At 46.4% G+C, this 15,082-nt stretch overlaps 1 protein-coding gene across 1 annotated transcript in view; it reads left to right on the top strand.

Moving 5' to 3' along the window:
* BFSP2 (beaded filament structural protein 2) overlaps nt 1-10,527 on the top strand; it is a 69,762-nt gene extending 59,235 nt beyond the window's left edge. Inside the window, exons 5-7 of the mRNA XM_067737217.1 lie at nt 1,465-1,596; nt 8,078-8,298; nt 10,260-10,527. Of these exons, the coding sequence (XP_067593318.1) occupies nt 1,465-1,596; nt 8,078-8,298; nt 10,260-10,263 (357 nt within the window). The 3' untranslated portion in view covers nt 10,264-10,527. The remainder of the gene's footprint in view (nt 1-1,464; nt 1,597-8,077; nt 8,299-10,259) is intronic.
* The last annotated feature ends 4,555 nt before the right edge of the window (nt 10,528-15,082 follow it).

Raw genomic sequence — 15,082 nt, 5'->3', positions numbered from 1 at the left:
GGTTATGTTCTCCTTCAGCTGCTCCCAAGCCTTTAATGGACATTTTTGTTGAGCTCTTTATAGCCCCCAAACAGCAAGAACTGGCAGAACTACTACTGAGATGTGAGCCTTTTGACTTGGGATTTCTTAGCCAGTGAGTTAGGCTGGACTATTTGCACATAATTCTGTAAATAAGTATTCATATGTGGTAAAGATAGCAAATTCAGAAAGCCAGTAACTTAGGAGAGAAAGCAGTTTATTTTCTCCTACATCACTGCCTTGTAGACATTTTATCAGACTGCACTGAAGATAAATGAGGGAGAGCTCTCATGTTTTCCCTTTTCCCAAGCAAAAAGGAGTAATCAGAATATGTCCATCTTGCTCTGGGGAGAAGGTTCAAAGCACAGACCTTCCCCCTAAATTCACAGTGTGGTCAGATGGGTTTTTACTGGGAAACAGGGACTATCAGGTCAAATTTGTTCACTCCTTGTTTGAGCAAGGTGTGGGGCAATTGGAGCACTGGAAGGGGTTACAAATTCCCAACGTTTATCAAAATTACAAATGCCTACTTTTTTTGGTAGGGGGCCGTATTGGGTCTTCGTTGCTGCACGCGGGCTTTCTCTAGTTGCGGCGAGCAGGGGCTACTCTTCATTGCGGTGCGTGGGCTTCTCACTGCGGTGGCTTCTCTTGTTGTGGAGCACGGGCTCTAGGCTCGTGGGCTTTAGCAGTTGCAGCACACAAGCTCAGTAGTTGTGGCTCACAGGCTTAGTTGCTCCATGGCATGTGGGATCTTCCTGGACCAGGGCTCAAATCTGTGTCCCCTGCATTGCAGGCGGATTCTTAACTACTGAGCCACCAGGGAAGTCCACAAATGCCTACGTTTTTGATTCAGCAGTTCCACTACAGGAATTTACCCCTCAGAGATCCTCCCATGTATGGAAAATGAGGGACTGCATCATTGTTCATAATAGGCCAAGACTGGAAACAAGCTAAGTGTCCATCAGTGGGGAACTTCCAAATAATCATAGTACTTCCAAGCAAGGCATTACCATGCCGCCCTTAAAAAAAATGTAAGTGATCTATATATACTGCTATAGAATAATTTCTAAAAATATGTTAAGTACCAAAGCAAGGAGGGATGCTCATATGCATTTATTTATAAATATATGAAATATTTCTGGAAGGAGATATGAGAAACTAGAAACAGGAGAACAAAGTAAGTAGGGCACAGGAAGAAAAGGAGACTTTCTACTATATATCCTTTAGAAAATCTTTTGAATTTTATTCCATTTGTATGCATTATATGTTCAAACTAAATAAATGTTGGAATACAAGCTGGTGTGGGCGCCGATAGAAAAAGAGCGATTTTCAAATCAAATGGCTGTTTCCTCTGAGTTAGAGGCTGCGGAGTGGTGACTGGAGAAGGTAAGACGGAAGGACGGGTTCAGGCCCTGGTTCCCCCTGCTCACCCTTGCCTCTCCACAGCAACAGACGGAGGTGGCCCGCAGGGCCCAGACCCAGGAAGAGAAGCTGGCTGCTGCCCTCAGGGTGGAGGTGCACAACACTTCCTGCCAAATCCAGAGCCTGCAGGCTGAGACGGAATCCTTACGGGCCCTGGTGAGTGGACCAGGAAGAGCCTTGGCCTTTCCTGTGTGAAGTTTTACTCTCAACTGTCTAACTGTAGTCATATGGGTTTCCCATCTCACAGCACATGAGTTCTGAGGCCTGCAAAGGATCAACCGATACCAAATGACAAATGTCGTAGACACAGTTAGTGCCCCAGTGAAATCCCCTTCACCAGGCTGCTGCCATGACTGTTGGCTGCTGACGCCACAGATGCCCAGAGACTTGCCCTCTGCCAAAAAGAAGACCTGGCCTAGGATGGTAGGCGTGCCCCCCCAGTCCTCAGCCATTGGCCAATGACTGACTGACAGTGGGGTTTAAAAGCCCAGTCCACTTGCTTCGAAGTGGACTCTGCTCTGTGTTGTAATCCACACTCCAGAGCTCTCCAAGGGATCAGGCTGTAGCCACAGTCCAGCCAAGACCACCTCCTGGCTTAACACTTTACATTGCCCTGAGCTGCTTTCCTTCTCCCCCTTTTCCTGAAAGGAACTCCTTAATTATTGGCATGTACCAGGATCCCTGTGTCAGACTCTGCTTCTGGGGAACCCAAGCAAAACTAGTAAGCTAGTTAGCTCTTCAGACTCACTGTGGTTTGTGGACGGATCTCTTGCATTATTAATTATTATTAGTAGTTAAAATGATTATTAATAATACAGTAATCCACCTTCTGATCTCTGGGATGGACTGAAGTTCTGTTAGGGTCAAGCACGGCTCCTCCTGGATGCCTCCAGGGGGCCATGTGTACTGAATCAAACCACAGGTGTTCGTACACACCAGAGTGCACGAAGGGGTTGGGTTGTATAATCCCTGTGCAGCTGAGGTAGTCTGGACGTCGTTGAGGCCCAAGAAGCCCCTCTCTCCCAGCAGCCTCAAGTCCTGGGCTATTTGGGTACCCATTCTTCCACCCCCCCCCATACACCTCATCTCAGTATTGCCACCCATGACAGCTTCATCACAAACCACCAGCCCCACCTCCTGCTTTAGCCACAGCCTGCCACCAAGTTAGCTCAAGTATTTCCTCTAGTTGGTTCCCCTCAGAAACAATTTTTCCTCTGCCTACTGCCAAGATCATCCCATCACCCCCAGTTCCCTTCCTTCAAAGGTCTTCAGTTCACTTGGTCCGTTGTCCTCGGCAACAAGGTCACATGGTGCCCAGTCAGCTCAGGGAAGATGCTCAGTCTTGCTACAACACGACACACGTCTCATTGCTCCACTTTTCTCCGAGTCATCCTCTGATGGGATCTGGGTCAGTGCAAGGGGGTGTGAGGAAAGGATCTGAGGTGAGAAAGATCAGGAAACTACAGCCTAAATCACTGCTACTTTAACTAAAAAGTTGTCTGAAGGAGATTGCGTTGTTCAGTGTTATGTGGATTTTATGCTAATCAGTTTTATTCACCTGCCATAACCCTTGATAAACATCCTAATGTTGGGAATGCAGTTGCTTTAGACACAGTTAAGAGGTTGCCATTTCTCCCCCAGATGTCCTTGTGGCTGCCAAAATTGCCACTCTTCTGGTGATAGAAAGTTCCAGGCAAAAGGTGAGGGATGTATCCTCAAGCCACATCATCAAAAACAAAGCCTGGAGAAATTGCAGCCTAAGTAGCTGGTGCACATCACCAGCTCGTATTGCACACACATGTATTGGGAGCCTACTACGTGCTGAGCCCTCCCTTAAACTTGGGAGAGGCCATCAAGAATTATATGTTTCCTGTCTTCTAAACGCTCATCACCTGATTGGTAAAAGAAAATCAGCACACAAATGACAGAACAAAGCAGGGGTACTTCCTGTGTTCCCCAGAGTGGATGCTCCAGCAGTCTCCATCCTCACACGCCCCCAGCCCGCCCTTACCTCTGCCCCTTGGCAGATGCTGTCACTGGCACTGTTCTGCAGCGAAGATGAATGTCCTCCAACTTGAGGTCTCCGGCTTCCATTTCCCACCTCAAAATATCTCTGAAGCTTTATCCACCCTCTCCTCCCTTCGATAGACTCCACCTGTCCCCTGTTGCACCATCTGGGCCATTCCTCTATCTACTGTCCCCTCTCTCCTGCTTTATCAGTGTCCCCACCCCCTGAAATTGCCTGTGGGTAAAATAGAAAGTCTTCCTTTGCCAGACCTTCCAATACCACCCAACTCGGGCTTCATTTTAATGCCCAGAACTCATCCTTTGCTTTCCTACACTTGAGCCCTTGGATATGTTCTCCCATGTCTAGAAGGAGACTCCTCCCCCGACTCTGCCTCCTCTACCTGCTCCTGTCATCCACACCCTGGGCACAGGTGAGGTGGAGCTCACCAAAGTGCCACACCCACCGTGAAGCCTAGACCCTGACTCCAGAGCTGGGGTGATCCCTCCCACCTGCCACCCACTCACACTCAGAGCCCCTTGTTCATGTGGTTATATCAGCTCATGCACTGAACTCACATTAACTCCTGGAGGGCAGGGTCCATGTCTAATTAGTTTTATGTCCCCAAACCACTTGGTACAGTGCCCAAAACACAATTTCTTCAAAGTGATAGAAACAGTAATAAGAGCATGCTCACCTGCAATCTCTCATCAGAGCTTCATGGAAACATTAAGTAGGGTAGACTGTGACTGCATCCCATTTTGCCGAAGAGAAAACTGTGGTTCAGGGATTTGCCCACTAACACGAGTCATAAGTAGAGAGGCAGAGCTCTCTGGCTCTATCATGCACTAGACGGTGGCTGTCCTGTGGAGTTCGGGGCGGGCACTCAGACCCTGGAGTCTTGAATCCTGGCTCCTCTACTCACTAGCTGTGTGACCTCCCGAAGATGCCGTTTTCTCCCTTGTACAGTGAGGATCTATTTTGGTTATCACATCCATCTGCTGTGTTAGTGGCTTAGGACAACAGGAAATCATTTGTTCATTTATTCAGCAATTTAGGGAGCACTCGGCAGAGATGGCTTTTCTCCATCCCATGTGGCATCTGCTGGGGCTGGAATGTCCAAGAATGGCTGCTTCAGCTCACATCCCCAATGCCTCAACTCTGCATCTCTTTTTCTCTCTCCACGTGGCCTCTGCACATACCTGGCTTTGACTTCCTCGTATCATGGCAGTCTTACATTGTTGGACATGGCATCTGGCTTCCCTCAGAGGGTGCGCACAGAAAGTACCAGGCCTCTTAACACCTGGGCTTGAAAGTCCCCGAATATCATTTATGCAGCATTCTGTTGGTCAAAGCAGTCACAGACCCGCCCAGATTCCACAGGAATCTGCCTCTTGATGAGACAGTGGCAAAATCACGGAGAGAAAGTGCAGGTGGGATGGAGATCATTGTTGCAGCTGCCTTTGGAAATGTGATCAACCACTGAACCATCATAGAATTTTCCTCATAAAGTCATTGGCATGATTAACTAGATAATGCAGGTCAAGCCCTTAGCACCATGCCCGGCACAGAGTCAATAAGTGGTATCTGTTATTAATTATCATTATAAAATTATTATTATAACCTCTAGTATAGTAGCCCCAAGTTGGCATCATCTGATCACCACACCTAAACCCCATGGTCCTGACTATTGGAACAAATAGGACAAGAACTCACCCCCCAACCAGAAGATGGAGCAGTGACGTGCTGGCTGGGCTCGGAACCCAGGACGGGCTGCCTCTGTCTGCTGTGGCTCTAGTAGATCAGAGTTCTGGTCGCTGGGCCTTGCAGGCAAGGTCAGGAACACAGATGAGCCAGAACAGGTAGCACACACGTGTACGGCTTTCCAACATGGCAGAGTTCATCCAGCCATCCTGCTACCCTCAGTCACAGCAACCTGTGCACACACAGGCCCTCAAAGCTATGTAAGCCTCAGACAGCCGAGCTGGTGACATTTTCAGCTCCTTTGCCAACAAGGCACTGTTTATAGCGGCAGCCAGGCATCAATAATGGTGTCTGAGGGCCCCTGAGCTCTGTGTTCAGTCAACTCAGACCAGGAATGGAATTCAGTCCAGAAATCACAGAAGGTCACTATTTTACTTTCCGGAGGGCTTAGCAATTTAAGGAAGTCCCTTCAGATCTCTAGAGACAAGAGTAAGCATGCTTTTGTGATCTCAGTTTGCTTGCTGGTGCTGTGTCGTGAGTGGGCCGGGGCAGGAGACCCACAGCATGGCTGATCATAGAGACTCAAGCACAGGCATCTCTGTGAGAACCAGGTCAACATGTCAGGGACATAGTGCAGAAGCTTGACTTGGACTCTAAGGGTGGAATGGAAAAGACGTGGCACCTCTGATAGGTGTTCCCATGAACCCACCTTGGGCAGTGGGTCCTAAGTCTTCAGCGAAAAACCCCAAGCCACATGGAAAAGTCACCACGTACACAGGGCAAAAACTATAGACAGGTGATCCAAACCTGATTCCATGAAAGGTTTTTCCAAATCACAGATGTTACAGGTCCAATGTCAACAACCACCACTCACAAACCAAGCAGTTCCCTGATAAACAAAGGGAGAAAACCCAGAGAGGTTGGAATGAATGATTCTCAAAGTCCAGGTGACCATTTCTGCATCCTCACTGCCATGGAGGGGTTTTCAGATCTCATCAGCAAAATAATAACCAGACCAGACACTGATCTAGATTTATTTCCACTAATCACATTTTGCCACCTGTAGACATACCTAGGATGGGAATCTGACTCAACTTCCTCATATCCTATGGAATTGGGAAGATTTAAATAAGATAATATGGTGGCCTCTGCTTAACAGCAGCCATGATTCAAGATGACATCATGACCAAGAGTCTTCTATTTCAGCCACAGTGGTCAAAAAAGGGTATAGAAACTTGTTTCATCAAGACTTGACTCAGTCCAATTTAGAAAGATATTTATTTGTTTCTTATGTGTTATATAAAATAAAAAGCCAGATGCTAAATTATAGAACTACATAATTATTACTACTAAAAGATGTTAAAGAGAGGGGCATACCATTTTTTTATTGGTCAGCCCTACAGTTTGCAGGGCTTGGTATATGGAAAGATGAGAAGAAAGTTTCAGTCTAGTGGGGAGACAGATAGGGCAATAAGTGCACCATAATAAAAGTGCTGTCACTTGGGAAACACACACACACACACCTATTCTGTGCCAGGCCCTGTCCTGTCGCTGGGGTTCCTGCTCTCAAAGAGCTCAGCATCTGCTAGAGCAGACATGCCCCTAAGAAGCTCAGCCCGCTATGATAAGTTCAAGGGCATGCATGTGCTTGGGTAGCTGTGAAACCCAGAGGAGGGACACCCTAACCCAGCCTGGTGGTGTCAGAGGCAAGAGGGCATCAAGGAAGTCTTCCTAGGAGATGTAACCCCTGAGCTTGGACGTGGGGTGAATAGGAGTCAGCCAGGTGAGGAGAAGGGGAGATACAAGCCCAGATTTGGACTTTAGACAGCACACTGTGGCTGCTGTGGGGGGATACAGAGGGAGAGGAACCACGGGCAGGGAGATGAGCTAGGAGGCCATGGAGGTTACCCCAGGTGAGAGGTGATAAGAATCGATCTGGGGCATTGGTGGCTGGACAAGAGGGGGCACGTATGGGAAAATGTTTCTGAATGTACAAGAGGTAGGACTCAGTGATGACTGAATTTGGGAGGGAAGCAGGATCAGGGCCATATCTTTCCCCGGTTTCTAGCTCATGTGGGTTCACCAGCGGGAGCACAGGAGAGGAGGGGCCAGCAGGTTCCAAAGGAGGCCGATGGCTCCATTTTGGACACCTTGATTTGAATAAGGCCCATGGCCTGCATATATTTCCAGTAAGAACCTCAGTACCAAGTCTGCTTGGGGCAGAGATCTGTGCTGGACGCATGAACACAGGAGTCATCCACAGAGATGACCAAGCTGCGAGTGGAGTAGAGACCAACCTGCACAGCACAGCTCAGGGAGAGGAGGGGGCGAATGGGCAGCAAGGGGCAGAGGAACTAGCAAGATGTGCTACTAAAACACTAAACAACCACAGTGAGTGTGTAGAGGCCAGAGACATTCGTTCTGACTGTGGGAATCTGGGAGGAATGCAGGAGGAGACTGCGTTCCAGCTGGACGGTGGGTGGCGGTTCACCAAGAAAAAACACCTGCAAACTGCCTCGTGTGTGTGTGTGTGTGTGTGTGTGTGTGTGTGTGAATCTCTCTCTCTCTCTCTCTCTCTCTCTCTCATTTGTCCTCTCTCGTTCTCTCTCTCACTCATCTGCCTCTTCTCTCATCATTCTCTCTCATCCGGCTCTCCGGTTCCTGTCTCTCTCCCCCTCCTTCTTCCTCTTCTCCCTCCCCACCTCCACCCCTGTTGGAAGGATCAGTGAATCAGACTAAGCAAGACTCTGGCCTCCCCAGGAGGATTCATTACTTCCCCACTGAGCCACGTCAGCCTGTCAAGGTCATCGTCCTGGGAGAAACAGAAAGACCAGGCCGATGCCAGCCCCTCCCACTGCTCTGCCCATCTCCCTCTTCCAAGGCCCTGCCCATCGGCCTTGGGTCTGGACCGTATTCCCTCTCTTGTAGAAACGAGGCCTGGAGAACTCCTTGCACGATGCCAAGCACTGGCACGACATCGAGCTGCAGAACCTGGGCGCCGTGGTCAGCAGGCTGGAGGCGGAGCTCAGGGAGATGCGCACAGAGGCGGAGCAGCAGCTGCAGGCCCGCGAGCATCTGCTGGCACACAAGTGCCAGATGCAGCGGGACGTGGCGTCCTACCATGCACTGCTGGACCGCGAGGAGAGCAGGTGCGTCTCTGCTCGGCTTTGTTAGGAAAGGAGTAGATACTCTTGGGTTTAAACTAGACACTTTTTCAAACACTGTAGAAGTAATTAGTGTAAAAAGGAGAAATCACCTCCCAAACTTCCCAACACCCAGCCCCACTCCCACAGCCTGTGTCCTTCCAGGATTTTTCTATTCATATATATGCAAATATATAGACAAAAATATATTATGTACTTATGTATGTATACGTATATGTGTGGGTGTTTGTATGCATTCATAGATGCAGACATACAGCCACACACCACAGACATACCTGTATGTGTTCATGCATACTTCCTACCATACATGGTGGCAGTTAGGAATGCTTTCAGCTGCCTGTAATGAAACATAATTAGTGTAGCTATAAACTAATGCTCCTGAAACTTTAATATGCACTCAAAACATGCCAAGCCTGGGCACCTTTTTAAAATGCAGATTCTATTTCCGAAGGTCTGAGGTGGGGCCTGAAACTCTGCATTTCTGACAAAACTCTCAGGTGACGCCTATACTGCTGGTCCACAGACCACACTTTGAGCAGCAAGGGCATAAACCATGTTTACCTAAGAGTTCCAGAAATGAGGTAGGCCAGGCTGCTCCGTGATGTCAGTCAGGTCCCAAGCTCATTTCATCCCTCTGATACACCATCCCTGTCTTCATCTTTGTCACCCCCAATTGCTAAATGCCTACCACAGCTCCAGACATCATAACCAGACATCATGCATGGCCAGAAAAGGGGAGGCAAGAGGAAACAGCAGAAAGCCTTTTCCCTGCATGGCTCACTCCTTTTTTCAGTGAAGGAAAAATGTTTCGGGGAGGCTCCAACAGACTTTTCCTTCTATCTCACATGACCAGACCTACCTGCAAGGGATGCTGGGAAAGCAACTATTTAGCTTTTCCAGCCTCCATACTGGAGAGAGGCAACAGGTTGGGAATGGCATGTATACATCTATGTATATATATGTGTGTATGTGGTATATATACATATATGTATACACATATATGTGTATACACATACATATGTAGTCTTTTTTTAATGGGTAAGGATTCCTGTGGCATATCCATGAGTCTTGGGGCTTAGCTTCCTTGCCAGCTTTTTAAGGAAATTGAAGCCTTTATCACAATTCTGTATCGTCATATTGCCCTCCCAGGTCCCTTCTGTGGCATACATTGAATGAGGAAGAGAATACATAGTAGAATAGCAGCTCTAAGAGACAACTTATCAATCACGTAGTACAACCCCTCCTGATTCCAGAGAGAATAAGAAGGCCAGAGCAGAAAAGGATTTGCCAGTGATCAAAATAGGAGGAAGAGGCAGAGCTGGACCAGAGCCTAGGTCTCCTGGGTCTCCAGTGTGCTCTGCACCATCCCTTTCTCAGAATGCAAGAGGGCCACATGGAAGCAACCTAACCCTTGCTCTTTCAGACAAAAACATGTCATCCAGCTCCTTTCCAGCTGTCTTTTTATTAGACTGATTTCTGTTGATTATAAAAGCTAGATGTTTGTAACAAAGCAAATTTTTTCAGATGCCTATGAATATCTGACTACACAAAATCGTATTAAACAAATCCAAAAAGTAACAAGATAGACTGAATTTACTTCAAGAATATAAGGACTCCATCCAGTGAGTGCCTGCTATGTGCCAGCACAGTCTTAAGCTCTATGTTATCGTCATTTCTCCACAAAACCCTGCCAGAACTACATCATTATCCCCACTTTACAGCCAGGAAACAAAACCTCAGAGAGCTTCAATCATTTGCCCAAGGTCACACCGCTAATTACCATGGAGGTGGGATTTGAAAGCCAAACTGTCTTATTCCAAAGGCCAAATTCTTTCCGTGAGACACCTGCCTTTCGTATAATTCTGTTGTGATTTCTTTACTAATTTTCATCATCCATTGCTTGTCTCACTCAAATGTGTTTTTTGGGTTTTGTTTGTTTGTTTCAGCTAATGGAGAAACACCCTCTTTTCATGAAGAAGATGCTACCTTCCTCACCGAGTGACCAGCGAAGTTCCTTGAGGAGTCCCCACCCCCTCACACCCCACAACCCGCATCTTCCCTCACCCTCTCCACCCCCATCCCAAACTGGATTCCCCAGCTGGCTCAGCTTGAGCTGAAAAGCTTCCTGGAAGTGGAGAGTGTCCTGCTGCCTGAATTCAAATAGTCTGTAGCTTGAGCAACCTCCCTTGCCCCTCTCCAAATAAATGCTTCGTGTGTGGCTTCCAGTCTGCCCACCTTGTTCAATCCACTGTCGGATGGAGATGGATATCACTTTACCTGCCTGGCCTTTCCTCATGGGGCCATTCTTAAAGGCTTCTGGAAGGGTCCCTGAGCGTGACGCCATCTTCCTTGTTGTTCAAGGGTCAGCTGCCCTTGGGTTTATCAACATAAATGTGCCTCTTGGGCAAGAGTTGTGCTCATGGCAGGCAAGATTGCCACCACTGGAGGCAAAAACAACGTTCTTGCTACAGAGGGAGTCTGTGTGTATCATAACCACAGGCATCACCAAGTATTTGGGTGTCTTTAACGTGCTCTTCGTGGGTAGTAATGCACAGACACATCCACTTCAGTGCTGTTGTCAGAGCACTTCTCGATCAGCTTAAATGGAGCTTCAGTTTAAATCTGTGGGGGATGAATTAGGCTGTGGTTGCCTACACTTGCAGCCTCAGAATATACTTCAAGGGTCCTTCCCCAGCCCTCTCAGGGCCCAGGCCAGCCAAATATAGTTCATGAATCCGCCACATACCCAGCCAAGACTCCCCGGCCTTCTGATTAAAACTGAAACCACCACCTGTGTCCTAGCGCAGTCTCGCATGCCTCCAAAACCACACACACGCAGCCCAGACTTAATTTCTCAATTCTTCCCCCAAGCTTCTGTCAGTCCACCTGTCACACAGAATTGCAGACCAAAATATCCAAGCTGAGTCTCTGTCCTCATGTAAGCTGCTAATCCAGACAGAACGATGTGTCCAATATGGGCACATTGGAAGACACCCTCCCTCAGTACCTGGGCTTCCGAATAGCTAAGGCCGACATAAACAAATGAAATCTTATTTACCCTTAAGAAAGCTGGAAAGAGAAGCAAGGCAAGACATTAGGTCTCCCGGTTGAAATTGCTCCAGCTGCTTTCCCTTTTTGGCTTCCAGGATCAAAGAAATTGTAATAATAAGTCCCGTGGGCAGGACAGCTATTTACAGTTTGTATGGTACCTTCGCACAATTCCCTCTGTTGTCTGAGGCACAGAAATCATCAAGACACCACCTAATGCTGCATTTCAACAAAGCTGCATTTCAGCAAAGCACCAATCCCCTCTGCGGCTGCACACCCAGGGGTGCCCACGACTGAAACACTGGGCACCAGGGCCTCCCCAGAAGAGAGAGTGTGCGCCTGGCTATATCAAATGCCCATTCACTGAGGTCTGTTTCTTTTCTTTCTTGCTTGTTACAGTGAATTTTTGCCCCCCAGCCAAGACCTGAATCCCTAACCTAAACACAGATGGAGGGCCTCAGAAGGAGGTACTTCTGTGTCTGAATGGCTGTGCATTTTCCAGAACCTGGAAGCTGTCTCAGCCACGGGAGGAAGGGGAGAATGGATTTGCACACCCTCCTGAGTTTCCACCAGACGCACGCTGTGCCGGGCCGCACACACTCGGTCCCCTTGGCTCCGTAATCTCAAAGAGCAGCTGCCTTAAACCATTAAATTAATCATCCTTTGGCAGGGAGAGCCCAGCAGACTGGTGCTTCCAGTTCTCAGCACAGTTTCTTGCTGTTTCTAATGAGGCTTCATTAACAGGTAAGAAAAGGCACTGTTGACCCCCTGACTCCTCTGGGGCCTCATTTAACTCAGACTCCCTCTTACAACATCCAGTACAATTACACTCTGGCGGCAGTTCACTGACAGGTGGCAGGGAGGATGCTGCTTGTGCTGGTCTCAAGGACAGAGTGTTTGTTCTGGGGCAGACCAGAGAAGGGCTCCCGACGGACTCCTCTGAAAGCGCAGACAGGCTCTATCTCCAGACGAGGTAACGAATTCCACTGGCCTCTGGCCTGGCTCCTGGAGCACAGTGTAAACTCCCACTGAGATTGCTAGAACATCCACTGGATTTCAGACCAAAGTCCTTAAGTCTCACCTTCATTATCATCTATGACACTTCCAAGCACCTGCTGGTGCCCAGACATTTTGTTGGACTTTGGGGATCCCAGTAAAAAGAAGAGACAGTTTCTGTGCTGGTGGGTTTACAATCTCTTTGAGGAGTTCACATGTGCACATAAAAGGAGAAACAAAGCAAAGCAGGCAGAGCAGCACATTACACTTTGCACAACCCCTTCACATAAAATTCAGTTTATCGTAGGAAACATGAACATAGACATTCAGATCTGATCTCTGTTGGTTTCGGTAAGATGATTCAACAGGAATCATCAAGCACCATGCTGGTCTCTGATTATCTCCAAATAGCACACAAATATTTTTTCCAGATTTATTAAGATAAAATTGACATACAACACTGTATAAGTTTAAGGTATACAGAATGATGATTTGATATATTGTGAAATGACTACCACAATAAGTTAACATCCATTATCTTAAATAGAGAGCAAAAATATTTTTCTTCCTTGTGATGAGAACCCTTAGGATTCACTCTCATTTTTTTTTTTTTTTTTTGCGGTACGCGGGCCTCTCACTGCTGTGGCCTCTCCCGTTGCGGAGCACAGGCTCCGGACGCGCAGGCTCAGCGGCCATGGCTCATGGGCCCAGCCGCTCCACGGCATGTGGGATCTTCCTGGACAGGGGCACGAACCCGCGTCCCCTGCATCGGCAGGCGGACTCTCAACCACTGCGCCACCAGGGAAGCCCAGGATTCATTCTCTTAATAACTTTCATCTATACTATACAGCAGTGTTAACTATAGTCATCATGCTAACTATAACGTCATGTATGTTACGTCCCTAGTACTTATTTACCATATACTAGAAGTTTATACCTTTTGACCACCTTCATCCAATTTCCCCTCCCCCTACCCCCTACCTCTGGTAACCACAAATCTGATCTCTTTTTCCATGAGTTGTTTTTTTTTTTAAGGTCTCACATATAAGTGAGATCATACAGTATTTGTCTTTCCGTGTCTGACTTACTTCACTTGGTATAACGCATTCGAATTCCATCCATGTTATCACAAATGGCAAGATTTCGTTCTTTCTAATGGCTGAATAATATTCACTGTGTGTGTGTGTGTGTGCATGTGTGTGTGTGTATGTATGTGTGTGTGTAATCTCACAACTTCTTTATCCATTATCCATCAATGGACACTTAGGTTGTTTCCATACCTTGGCTTTTGTAAGTAATGATGCTATGAACATGGGGGTGCAGATATCCCTTTCACATAGTGTTTTCATTTCCTTTGGATATAGTCCCAGAAGTGGAAATGCTGGATGATGTGGCAGTTCTATTTTTAATTTTTTGAGGAAACTCCACACTGTTTTCCATAGCAATGGTACCAATTTACAATCCTACAAGGGTTCCCTTTTCTCCACATCCTCTCCAGCATTTGCTATCTTTTGTCTTTTTGATGCTAACCATTTTAACAGGCATGAGGTGACATATTGTGATTTTGATTTACATTTTCCTAATGATTAGTGATGTTGAGCATCTTTTCACTTACCTGTTGGCCATTCATATATCTTCTTTGGAAAAATGTTTGCATGCCCTTTGCCCATTTTTTAATTGGGTTATTTGGTTTTTTTTTTTTTTATTGAGTTGTGTGAGTTCCTTATTATAATTTGGATGTTAACCCCTTATCAGATGTATAGTTTGCAAATATTTTTTCCCAATCCGTAGGTTGTCTTTTCTTTTGTTGATTGTTTCTTCTGCTGCACAGAAGCTTTTCAGTTTGATGTAGTCCCACTTGTTTACTTTTTATTTTGTTTCTTGTACTTTAGGTGTCATCCAAAAAATCATTTGTCAAGACCCATGTCAAAGAGCTTTTTTCCTATGTTTTCTTTGAGGACTTTTATGGGTTTCCATCTTGCATTTAAGTCTTTAATCCATTTTGAGTTAATTTGTGTGAGTGGTGTAAGATAAGAATCCAGTTTCATTGTTTTATGTGTGAATATCCAATTTTGCCAGTTACTGAAGAGACTGTGTTTTCTTCATTGAGTATTTTTGGCTCCCTTGTCAAATACTAGTTGACCATATATGTGTGGGTTTATTTCTGGGCTCTCAGTTCTGTTCCATTGGTCTATGTGGCTGTTTTACGCCAATATCATACTGTTTTGATTACTATAGCTTGAAATCGGGAAGTGTGATGCCTCCCACTTTGTTCTTCTTTCTCAGGATTGTTTTCACTATTCAGGATTTTTGTGGTTCCATGTAAATTTTAGAAGTGTTTTTTCTACTTCTGTAAAAAATGCCATTGGAATATTGATAGGAATTGCATTGAATTTCTAAATGGCTTTGAGTAGTCTAGACATTTTAACAATATTAATTCTTCTAATCCATGAACACAGAATGCCTTTCCATTTCTTTGTGTCTTCTTTGATTTCTCTCATCAGTGTCTTATAGTTTTCACTGTAGAGATCTTTCACCTCCCTGGTTAAATGTATTCCTAAGTATTTTATTGTTTTTGATGCTATCATGCTATAGATATCCTTTCATAAACACATAATCTTTTTGTTTTGAGAAATGGTAAAAGAGGATGGTGCCTCTTTGGGGCAATTCTAGCATCTTATCTGGGGTTGCTGGACTTAGAAAATAAAAATACAAGGTGCCCAGT

Source organism: Pseudorca crassidens, chromosome 5 (genome assembly GCF_039906515.1).
Source record: "Pseudorca crassidens isolate mPseCra1 chromosome 5, mPseCra1.hap1, whole genome shotgun sequence".
NCBI classification, from domain to species: domain Eukaryota; kingdom Metazoa; phylum Chordata; class Mammalia; order Artiodactyla; family Delphinidae; genus Pseudorca; species Pseudorca crassidens.
The sequence above is the reverse complement of the archived record's forward strand: the minus strand, read 5'-3'. Positions and strand labels throughout refer to the sequence as shown.